This window comes from Bombina bombina, chromosome 1 (genome assembly GCF_027579735.1).
Source record: "Bombina bombina isolate aBomBom1 chromosome 1, aBomBom1.pri, whole genome shotgun sequence".
Taxonomy (NCBI): Eukaryota; Metazoa; Chordata; class Amphibia; order Anura; family Bombinatoridae; genus Bombina; species Bombina bombina.
The window spans coordinates 1,428,720,682-1,428,733,377 of record NC_069499.1 but is presented as its reverse complement, the minus strand read 5'-3'; the positions used below and the strand labels follow the sequence as shown (position 1 = coordinate 1,428,733,377).

The following is a 12,696-nucleotide window of genomic DNA, read 5'->3' as shown; positions in this document are numbered from 1 at the left end:
GAATAGAGGGATAGGGATAGTGACAGAGGGACAGAGGGATAGGGACAGAGGGATAGGGATAGAGGAATAGTGACAGAGGGATAGGAATAGAGGGATAGGGATAGAGGGATAGGGACAGAAGGATAGGAATAGAGGGATAGGGATAGTGACAGAGGGACAGAGGGATAGGGACAGAGGGATATGAATAGAGGGATAGGGATAGTGACAGAGGAATAGGGACAGAGGGATAGGGACAGAGGGATGGGAATAGAGGGATAGGGACAGAGGGATAGGGACAGAGGGATAGGGACAGAGGGATAAAGATAGAGAGATAGGGACAGAAGGATAGTGACAGAGGGATAGTGACAGAGTGATAGTGACAGAGGGATAGTGACAGAGGGATAGAGGGATAGGGACAGAGGGATAGGGATAGAGGGATAGTGACAGAGGGATAGAGAGATAGGGATAGGGACAGAGGGATAGAGGGATAGGAATAGAGGGATAGGGACAGAGGGATAGGGACAGAAGGATAGGGACAGAGGAATACGAATAGAGGGATAGGGACAGAGGGATAGTGACAGAAGGATAGATCTATAGGGATAGATGGACCTCACTTTAAAAAAATAGACTGTCCTCTGGGAAGGCTTATCGCTAATCTATCATAAATTGGTTACATTAACCATAGTTAAATGGAGATGAAAGTCATCACTGCACTGCAAAATATCTACATACAAAATAAATGTTTTAAAGGGACTGTAATTATAACATTTTTCTGCAGTTTTTTTTTTAAATAAATAGCATATCAGCATGGTATGAATGTTAATAGAAAAGATTAACACCTTGTTTGCTGCAATTGTTTTATAATGCTAAATACCCAACAGTTTTCCTTTTTGGAGGAGCAGTCTGGAGATGATAGGGCTTTACATTGTTAGAATAGATATGTGGCAATGTTAAACTAGTGAAGCCTGCCAGGTATGTCAGTTGTCATGGTTGAAAAATCCACGATTTTTAGATTTAAATTAAATAAAAGGGCAAAATAAATAATGTATGTATATTGCAGTTACTTTCCATAATTAAGCATTTTTTTTTTTTAAATTCAATAGTTTTTATTAGTTTGAAATAATTACAAGTACATAGAGATAAGTATTAATTTAGAATACAAACCAAAAAAATTTTAACAAATGATCAACATAGCTTGACAACACATACGTCAAATGTCTGTATATTAAGTATCTTATGGGTTTAATAAGGGGAACAGGAAAATAGGGGAAGGAGGGGAGGGTGGGATGGTAGTCAAGAAATTTCGATGAGTCTAGATCCATAATTCACCATTATTTATGTGTTTTAAACAGAGGAGACTGGGAGTGTATGTTGATTCCACAAGAAGAGAATGTTGACAAAATTATCTGTCTTGTTATAATAATTGTGGTACATTTCTTTTAAGGCTTTAACATGTTTAATTTCGTTTAACCAAAGTTGTATGTTAGGGACTTGGTTTTTTTTCCACATACGGGGGATAAGCCTCTTGGCACTAATAATCATAATCTGGAATAGCCCCGTCCTATATTGACAATGTAGTTGTGGTAGCTTATTAAGTAATATTGCCTGGGAATCAAGAGTTATGTTTTGATTCAGTGTTTGGTTGATACGTTCTTCCACCTGACTCCAAAACAATCTGATATATGAACAATCCCACCATATATGCGATAATGTCCCCTGGCCCCCATATTTCCTCCAGCATTTGGGAGAGACCACTGGGTAGATTCTATGGAGTCGAACAGGGGTTAAATACCACCTGGACAATAACTTATAGTTAGTCTCGACTATGCTCATTGATATAGAGGATTTTTTGATGGATTTGAAACATTTTTCCCAGGTGGAATCACTGATTTGTATGTTTAGCTCATTTTCCCAAAGAGTTCTAAAAGAAGAAGGCTTTTGAGAGTTTGAAAGTACTATTAATTTATATGTGGATGATATAAGGTGTTTAGGAGTGCTAGGTAGGAGACACATTATTTCAAAGAAAGTGAGGGGTCTGCTAAACTGTTTCCTATCTGGGTGATTTAGAAGGAAGTGTCTGATCTAGAAATAGGAAAACAAGGTGTTTAGTGGGGATCCTATATCGTTACATATTTCTTGCAATGTTTTAATATGACCTTCCCTTAGTAGGGAATAGATGGGGACGTGTATAGGCGTCCCCGTAGGACCAACCAATTTGCCAGGGTTCAGTCCTGGAAATATGCTATTATTCAATATAGGTGTAAGGGGAGAAAAAGGCGTGGAGATCTTAATGTTGGAAGTGATTGTTTTGTCCCATACACGCAGGGTCTCTTCAATAAATGGATTGGGTGGGATGAGATGTGGTCTAAGCTTGTTCGGTATCCAACAGATATCTTGTACCGTGACATTTTTGAGTATTTGATCATCTAGAGAAACCCAAAGTTTGGGATCAGAGACTTTCGGTTTAGAGAAGGACCAGACAAACCTATTTATACTTTTCTGTAGATTAGTTATATATGTAACTGATGGGATTAATATTAATGTCTGTATGATGTATAGAATTTTTAGGAGAATGGTCATTTTTATAGCATTGATCCTTCCTAGCCAGGACAGGTGACCGGAGCGGTGCCAGGAGTTTACTTCTATGTCTATCTTTTGTTTTAGTTTTGAATAGTTTGTCTCGATAATCTTAGAAATGGTGGGTTTAATAACTAGACCTAAGTATGTAAATTGATCTGCTGAAATGTAGAGAGTTTGTGTTTTAATAAATTGAGTGTCGTCGGGGGGGGGGGTTCTCAATGACATGATGACCGATTTACCCATATTAATGGAAACGTTTGAAAGCAACTTGTATTTGATTAGAATATCGGTGAGTGCGGGTAGTGATGTCTTAGGGCTGGACAGGGTGAATAAAATATAATCTGCAAATAGCAGGCATTTAGTATTACAGACCCCGATCTGTATGCCCTCCACTCCCTTGGTTGATCGGACTTTGGCAGCAAGCACCTCCACTGAGATGGCAAATAGCAGGGGTGATAAGGGGCAGCACTGACGGGTGCCGTTCGTTATTTGGAAGGTGTTTGAGAATGTGTTATTGACTATTACTTTTGCATTAGAGGAGGAATATATGGCTAATATCTTGTTTACAAACTTTTGGGGCATAATTAAGCATTTTATATCACAATCTCAAAGTGTGCACTGTCCCTTTAAAAGCTTTTAAAACAGCAGTTTTGCTAGTGAAATGTGTATTGTTTTGCTACACAGGGGCATAGCCCATGAAAAGAAGTTTAAGCGTTATCTCCTCTGCTGTGGATAGTTAAGGTCAGGTATTAATAAGCATCTGTGCTTATCAAGCAATCACTGTGAAGCATGCAGGAGGGTCAGGTTCCTGAATTCCACAACATGTGCTCCAATCTGTCTCTGAAGCAGTTTTTTTACTAAATCTATCTATCTATTATAAGATAAGGCCAACGTTTTATTGAACCAATTCACTACAGCGTAAAGTAGCTTATCTAATCTTAGTGGATTAATTATAAACATAACATAGGAAAAAAAGTTTTTTATTTAAGCAGAGAGCTTTAGTAAATATACACTGGTGAGATTGCTATGTATTGAAATATATTTATGTAATTAAAAACAGCACCATCAAATAATGATTGATCTTAAAGGGATATAAAAACCCATTTTTCTTTCTTTCAGGATTTAGACAGAACATGTGAATTGAAACAATTTTCTAATTTATTTTATTATAAAATTTTCTTTGTTCTCTAGGAATCTTTTGTTAAAAAGCTTAGGAGCCTGGCCCATTTCTGGAGCACTATATGTCAGCAGTTCTGTAAGAATATTATCCAATTGAAAGAGCACTAGATGACAGCACTATTTTCTGTCATGTATTACTCCAGATGCCTACCTATGTATCTCTTTAATGAAGAAAATTATGAGAACAAAGCAAATTTGATAATAAAAGTAAATTGGAACCTTTTTTTTAAATACTATGTTCATCTTAATCACAAAAGAAAATGTGTCGGTTTCATATCCCTTTAAGTGAAACATTTTCTTTTTAACACCTAACACAAATATGTAGTTATCAGATTTACAAATCTGGCACAATGTCAAGAAAACATGATTTCCCCTTTAATGCTGAAAAAGAGCAGTTTTTGCTCAAAGCTCAGGGTCAGTTGTACAATTGTGATTTTCCTAGCCTTGAATTTTAGCCAGTATGTTCCTCAGCAGCTGTGTGAAATAAAGAGTTAAACTAAAAGGCGTGCACAGAAAGCTTTCAACTGCCCTTGACAAGTAGCCTGTGAGGGAAAGGTCAGAAGTTTATCAGGAAAGTAGAAATGTGATACTTTGGATTCAGTTACCCACCCAATTAATATGTGACTGACACATTTATTGTGGGATGTTGTAGAGTTTATAAATGAAATAAGAAAGTCTTTCAAATAAATCATAGGATTATTACCATTCCAAATAAATTTAACTCTTTCTAAGTGTCGTCCTCCCCTTGTCTGAGGAGCCTATGATTATTTCCTATTTGCATTGTATCACTAAGGGCTCGATTTATCAATCAATGGCGGACAGGCGATTACATATTCCCCCCTATCTGCCCCAGCTCTCCTCTGGCGGGCAGCAATCCACTGCCCAAATTTAACATTGCACATGAGCGCTATTTTGCGCTTGCATGCAACCCTGCCCGCGCAAAGCCAATCATGTCTGGGCAGGAGCTGTCAATCTCCCCGGTCAGACGAATTAATGATATCTGTATCCAGTTTATGATATCTGACTGTGCTTTATAAATAAATAAATAAATAAATAGACAAATTAGACAAAGAATCTATGTTTACAAATGTAAATATGGTAATATGAGAAAAGCAGTATTTTTTACCATCATACTGGCCGATGACAAATATGTTTAAATCCATAGCAAATGGATACAAATTGCAGGTAAGTTTGGGGTAAAATACTGGATCTGTGACTTCATGTACAAAAATGAAATAGTCTCCCCTGCTACAGAGTAGTATCTGAAATCCTCCATCACCACAAATGCTCTCCCGATGGCAACTTACCTAACACTGCCACAGAATTTGAGAAATGATTAGTTGCATTATTTGATCACCTGGACATGCATCGCATACCCAAAATAGACACACATACACGTGAGGGAAGCTCCATAGGGCAGATATCTAGTGGGCTGTATTATTATTATAATAAGCAGGAGGTGAGGACTGCAAGATTGAGAAAGATGTTAATGCAGAGTTAGATGAGGGAAATGTTAGGTAAGTGAAATGAATTTATTATTGAGTTGGGTGGTAGGCCTCTCTGAACAGAAAAGTCTTCAAGGTGCATTTAAAAGTAGAAAGATTAGGGGAAAACCTGACAGGACAAGGGAGAGTGTTCCAGAGGGTAGGTGCTGCACGACACAAGTCCTGAAGTCTAGCAGGGGATAGTCGCAGATGCAAGGAGCAGGTCATTGTTGGATCTTAGTGGACGGGCTGGAGTATACTTGTTTATTAAAGAGGATAGGTAGTGGGGAGCGTCGTTGATGAGAGCTTTTGTATGAAAGGGTGAGAATTTTGAATTTAATTCTGCTGTGAATGCGGAGCCAATAAAGGGACTTGCAGAGAGGTGCAGCAGAAACAATGCGACGGGAAAGGTGGATTAGATTGGCAGAGACATTTAGGATGGATTGAAGGGAGGAGAAGCGGAAAAGAGGAAGGCCAGTAAGTAGGTTATTGCAGTAGTCAAGTTGGGAAACAACAAGGGAGTGTATTATTTGCTTTGTGGTGTTAGCACTCAGAAAAGGGCGAATCTTGGAAATATTGCGTAGGTGGTTGCGGCAGGATGAAGAAAGTGATTGGATCTGGGGGACGAAGGATAGATTTGAGTCAAGTGTAACTCTGAGGCAGCAGACTTGGAGCGATGGGGAGATGGTAATGTCATCAACAGAGATAGAAAAGTCAGAAGTCGGCATAGAGCTTGAGGGGGGATAAGAAGGAGCTCAGTCTTGGACATGTTAATCTTTAGGTGGTGGGAGGCCATCCAGGAAGAAATACCAGATAAGCAGTCGCTGACATGAGAAAGGACAGAGGGAGAGAGAGCGGGGGTGGGGAGGAAGATATGGGTGTCATCAGCATAGCAGTGGTATTTGAGACCATAACTGTTGATAAGTTCACTCAGTGAAGAAGTATAAATGGGAAAAAGTAGAGGACTCAGAACAGATCCTTGAGGTACTCCAACAGACAGAGGCATTGGAGAGGAGGAGTCACCAGCAAATGACACAGAAAAAGACCTGTGAGAAAGATAAGAGTGAGTCCAAGAAAGAACAGTGTCACAGAGGCCAAAAGATTTAAGGGTCTGTAGGAGGAGGGGGTGGTCAACTGTGTCGAAGGCAGCTGCGAGGTCAAGTAAGATGAGTATGGATTAGTGGCCATTACTTTTAGCAGAAAAAAGATTGTTAGTAACCTTGGTTAGGGCAGTCTCAGTTGAGTGTTTAGGGCGGAATCCAGATTGCAGGGGCTCAAGCAAAGAGTTGGTGGACAGGAAGTGGGTTGGGCGATTGTAAACTAGTTTTTCAACAAATTTTGATGTTGGTGGAAGCAGTGATATGGGCGGTAGATTTCAGGAGAGTTAGGGTCAAGGGAGGGTTTTTTTAGTATAGGAGTGACCTTTGCATGTTTGAAAGAAGATGGGAATGAACCGGTAGAGAGAGATAGGTTGAAGATGTGAGTGAGAGCAGGAGTGAGGGTGGAAGAAAGGGGGGGGTATTAGATGGGAAGGGATAGAGTCGAGCGGGCAGGTAGTGAGGCATGAGGAAGATAGTAGCGAAGAGACTTCATTCTCAGTGGCTGGATGCAAAATGCAGAAGGTGGCAGAGGGAGTAACTAGGTCTGTTGTTGGAAGTTTGCAGGTTGGTGTTGGGATGTTGTTTCAGATAGTACGATAGTAGCTGTAACAATGTAAGCCATTACTAAGTGATGTTAAACTCTCCCCTTTGTATAAACAGATCCGGAATGTTAGTGATATTTTAGATGAAGTTTAATTCATCAGTTGTAATGAAGATGCGCTATAACTTACTTTTTAATGTAGCACTGACATTCAAATTCCCCGTGCTCCGGCCGCTCACTTCTAAAGTAATTCTTTTTGGTGAGCTAATGGTTTGAACTGTTGGCCCCACAAAGACAAAGCACTGAAACTGATATTCAAGTGTGACAAGACTAAACAAGGCTTTAGCACAGGGGAGTAAAGTGGCTTAGAAGTGAAGGAGTTAAACATGTTTTGCATCAGCATAGTGTGGAATATAATATAAAGGAGCTCAAACAACAAATAATATTCAAGGAGCAGCTAAGAAAAAGAAATACAGAGTGAGATGATCAAATACTGTCTGCTCCTTTGATGTGTGGGAAACTAATACATTTGTACACAGAGATTTGTCAAAGCAGCTGCTTGACAGTTCCTCGCTGAGCAGATGCAAGAGACAGTGTCACAAAATATATTGTATGCTGTTAATTTATTGTAATGAACAGATAACGTGATTTAAGCATTGGTATAGTCATGGGCTTCTGCAAAAAAATAGTTTGGGTGGCAGGGGATGAGGAATTAAAAAATAAATGTATCAAGTACATTTAAAGGGATATTAAACAATAAATGGGCCAATATGCCAGTTTACAGGCGCACATTAAATAACCAGTCAATACAAGTGGCTGGTTAATGCTACCGGAGCTTGCGGTAGCACTTTGCGCTCAGTGAAATTATGGTATTCAAGAATACTTGGGATATGCATAAGGCTGTCTAAGAACTAGTTAAATTTACAATTCTGAAAGAAATATAGACCCACTTGATGGGCCTTTGGTTCTTATCTGCCATCAAAATCTATGTTACTACACTTTGCCCCTACATGGATCTAATAAAAACAGAAACGTTAGGGATATTCAGTTATATGTTCAATGTGGGGTGTTTCTATGTGCTCAAGAGAGTTGTATCATTTTTTCTTTGAGGAGGCGCTCTCTTAACGGTTGTTAGGGAATATGCTTGGCAGATATACAACACATTCCAGAGGTGTGGGATAAAAATCATTTAACCCTTTGGTTGTTGAGCAAAAAAATGGATTTCAGAACTCTTTGAAAGACCAATAAAATGTAAGTAGTGTTAGCATTGATATACTAACAATCTAAAGAACTCTCCAGTGAGAGAAAGAAAATTATAGAATAATTTCAATAGAAACTTATTTGAATTATTAGTGAACACAAAATTAACCCGCAAAGGGGTTAATTCACATAGTTAAAATCCCACATGGGACCTGCAGAGCACTGCAGGTCCTAAGAGGAAACGGGAGCTGATCCAATCAGCAGCACTGGACACACAGCTGGGTCATGTGGCCGACTAGCAAAATTAACCACTGATTGGTTCTTTAACTATGTGATTAACACCTATGCAGGGGTTAAACACTTAACATTACAGCGTTACAACTTGCTAGAGTTACATTACTTGATGTAACAGATCAGAGCATGTCATTTTAACACTAGAATGGACTTTTAATGCTAACAATTAATATTCCTATACAATGACTCACCTGTTCAAGTCCTGTGCTCAGACAGACAACCATCAGACAGAGGAAGGTATATCCCAGACTGGCCGTCCTGTACAACAAAAATATTTCTTATGAAAAAAAAGCATAATGAGTTTTTAGAAGAAAATTATCTGATGTGTCAGCATTTTATCATTGCACTAATGTTTGCATATAATGGGTTAAACACAGTTAAATTTAGCTCCAGAGCAGCAATGCATTACTAAGACCTAGCTAAACTCATCTGGTGCGCCAATGAGTCAATCACGTGCTAGCTCTCTGTAGTGTATTGCCGCTCCTGAGCCTACCTAGGTATGCTTTTTAACAAAGAATACCAAGAGAACAAAGAAAATATTGTTACAGAAGCAAATGTCTGTTAAAACTGTATATGCTGTACAATAAAAGTTTAATTTTGACTTTCCCTTTAAGTATGATATTGAAATTAGAACAAGTAAAACATTTCTGTGGTGTTTTACAGCAAAAGCAGCCAACATTGAGTGACTGTATATCACAACAGTGTTTTATTTTACTGAATTAAACATTTTATGAGATGAAATGTTGATTGTTACTGTACCTTTAAGATGTTCTCAAGTTTTGCTTTACTTACTGCTTTTTTCCAATGGTGAAAAAGAAAATGATCAGGGTGAGCACAAGATTTAAAACACTGGCGTGACCAGTTTAGCGTTTCTTGTTCCTAATATAGATAAAATATTTGCCAGTTTTCACTGGATAATAATAGCAACTATGTTAGTATAAAAATATGGCCCACAGATTCTTTCAAAGCAAACTGTCAGGGCAAATGTTTGTATTATTTTAATTACCACATTATTTAAATTATCACATTGAAATACTGGTAGATTTAAACAGAATTTAAAAGGACATGAACGTCAATATGAAATGTTCATGGATCAGACAGAGCATGCACATATAAAACTTTTCAATGTACTTTTTTATCAAATGTTCTTTGTTTACTTAGTACTTTGTAGAAGCATATGTAGGTAGGCTCAGAAACAACAACGCACCAATGGAAGCTATCTAGTGATTGTTGTCTTAGCACATTGTTTTCAACCGCGGCCCTCAAGTAGCCCCAACAGGCCAGGTTTTCATTATAGCTGAACTAGGTAAAATAATCAGCTGATGGGAGAGAGAAAGTTAGTAACCATGGTTACTAATCAGCTGATTGCTTCACATGTGCTCTAGTTCCGCTATATTGAAAACCTGGACTGTTGCGGGGTACTTGAGGACTGCGGTTGAGAAGCAATGTCTTAGCACATAGGTAGGCTGACCATATGTCCCGTTTTGAAAGGGACAGTACCGTTATTTTATGTTTCTTCCCCCGTCCCATTGTTTCTTTAAAAATATTCATTTTGTCCCGTTTTGAGGGTTATCAGACCGTGCGGCCAGCGCAAGTGTAATTTTTTAGCACACCCATCACTTATTAAAAACTTTTAAACTTCCCGGGGCGGGGAGGGCAGTTTTTTTTTTAACTGCAGGGTTGGGTGGCCGTGTCCACATGATCCACAGCAACGCTTCTTTGCTGCCCGCACTCAAAATTAGGAAAGCAAGTGACAGCAGGTCAGTATTCAGTCGTGAGCTGTCAGACTGAGCTAAGGAGAGAGACTGGTCACGAGAGGGAAGTTAGAACTACTAGCTAGTGCCTAGTAAGGACAGGAGTCGGACTAGATTTATCATCATCTGATGTTATCATCATCTGCCTCTGCCATCATCCGAATTAGCGGCTGACCATCACCAGAGAGATAATTCTTGCCATCTTCTTGTCTCACAAGTAGATCAACTGTCTAAGTTCTGCAAGAATTGTGCACGGCCAAGGTAAGACCAGTGTCTGTGCCTGTCAATCAATTTAATTGTCATTAATTATGCTTATTATTATTATAATATCATTATGCTGCAGTGCTGGTTGTACAGATGTTATAAATAATGGTTATCATTATCAACTATTTCCACATTTTTCTCAGTTTTTCCACCATGTAACAACGATTTTGGGCAACTCGGCTAAAAAAAAAATCTACAACTACTAATCCAGATCTTTAAACCAAACGCCTGTTCAGAGGCTACACTTTTACCCTTTAAAATCAGTTAATATGGGGGAATTTGCCTTGACAACATAGAGGATAATTTAAATTTTGGAAACATTGAGTTAAGGGCATGTGATTAAAAGATATACATGTCACATTCCCAATTTAGATCATGGGAACATTGTGAAAACACTTTGGATTGGTACTTAGGTGTTATAGCTCTATGTCTACCTAAAAAAATTTGTATGAGTTCTTCTGTCACTGAAGGATCATTGTTGGCTCAATAGTTTATATTCATGTCATAAAAGTTAACTTTTGTTAAAATCTTACTTTTTTTCCTATGAATAAAGAATATTAAACCCGTCCCGTTTTTTAAATCTCAATGTCCCGTTTTTGTCCCAAGGAAATATGGTCAGCCTACACATAGGCTTTTTGTCATTGTCTCACCAAGGGCTCAGAAGATGCGCTAACCCGACAAGCATAAATCACGACTGCGCTCACATATTCGCATTTACTTTCAACTTGTAATATGCGCTTTCCTTCCGACGCACAAAAAAAGCTGCGATAAACTCGATATTGCTCGTGCAAAACAGCGCACCACTCGTAATCTAGCCCATTTGTCTCTTCTCATTGGTTTGGCAGATATTTTTAGCTAGCTCAGTGTATTGCTGCTCTGGAGCCAACTTTATCTATGTGTTTATAATATAATTATTAATAATAATAGTAATCATAAAATCAGGGTTTAAACATATAGTTATATACAAACAATAGTGCTATAATAAAATGCTCTAACATATTCTTTATATATTTTTCAAATGTAGCACATACACATGCTTAATTACCTAATAATAAGTGTGTCAATGCTATTTAATAACATATTATTGATGTCTTTTTTCTGGTGCTGAAGGCCACACAAAAAACAGTCTGTGATCTAGAGAACAGACTCCAAATAGTGCGTCACTTTCACAGCACTAACATTCAGAATATAAGATTACTGGGAAATATCAGTTACATTTATAAGAATGAAAAAACATAATTTATGCTTACCTGATAAATTCCTTTCTTCTGTAGTGTGATCAGTCCACGGGTCATCATTACTTCTGGGATATTAACTGCTCCCCTACAGGAAGTGCAAGAGGATTCACCCAGCAGAGCTGCATATAGCTCCTCCCCTCTACGTCACTCCCAGTCATTCGACCAAGGACCAACGAGAAAGGAAAAGCCAAGGGTGAAGTGGTGACTGGAGTATAAATTAAAAAATATTTACCTGCCTTAAAAACAGGGCGGGCCGTGGACTGATCACACTACAGAAGAAAGGAATTTATCAGGTAAGCATAAATTATGTTTTCTTCTGTTAAGTGTGATCAGTCCACGGGTCATCATTACTTCTGGGATACCAATACCAAAGCAAAAGTACACGGATGACGGGAGGGATAGGCAGACTCTTTATACAGAAGGAACCACTGCCTGAAGAACCTTTCTCCCAAAAATAGCCTCCGATGAAGCAAAGGTGTCAAATTTGTAAAATTTGGAAAAAGTATGAAGCGAAGACCAAGTTGCAGCCTTGCAAATCTGTTCAACAGAGGCCTCATTCTTGAAGGCCCAAGTGGAAGCCACAGCTCTAGTAGAATGAGCTGTAATTCTTTCAGGGGGCTGCTGTCCAGCAGTCTCATAAGCTAAACGAATTATGCTACGAAGCCAAAAAGAAAGAGAGGTAGCGGAAGCTTTTTGACCTCTCCTCTGCCCAGAGTAAATGACAAACAGAGAAGACGTTTGTCGGAATTCCTTAGTTGCCTGCAAGTAAAATTTTAGAGCCCGGACTACATCCAGGTTGTGCAGTAGACGTTCCTTCTTTGAAGAAGGATTTGGGCATAAAGAAGGAACAACAATCTCTTGATTGATATTCCTGTTAGTAACTACCTTAGGTAAGAACCCAGGTTTAGTACGCAGGACTACCTTATCCGAATGAAAAATCAAATAAGGAGAATCACAATGTAAGGCTGATAATTCAGAGACTCTTCGAGCCGAGGAAATAGCCATTAAAAATAGAACTTTCCAAGATAACAACTTTATATCAATGGAATGAAGGGGTTCAAACGGAACGCCCTGTAAAACATT

At 38.7% G+C, this 12,696-nt stretch overlaps 1 protein-coding gene across 2 annotated transcripts in view; it reads right to left on the bottom strand.

Moving 5' to 3' along the window:
* ADAMTSL4 (ADAMTS like 4) overlaps positions 1-12,696 on the bottom strand; it is a 419,450-nt gene that overhangs the window by 310,522 nt on the left and 96,232 nt on the right. The window contains exon 3 of one of the 2 annotated variants that reach the window (XM_053705462.1): positions 8,549-8,615. In XM_053705462.1, coding sequence (XP_053561437.1) covers positions 8,549-8,615 — 67 coding nt within the window. Of the gene's footprint in view, positions 1-8,548; positions 8,635-12,696 lie in introns of both variants that reach the window. The other variant, XM_053705467.1, reaches the window with a different exon arrangement.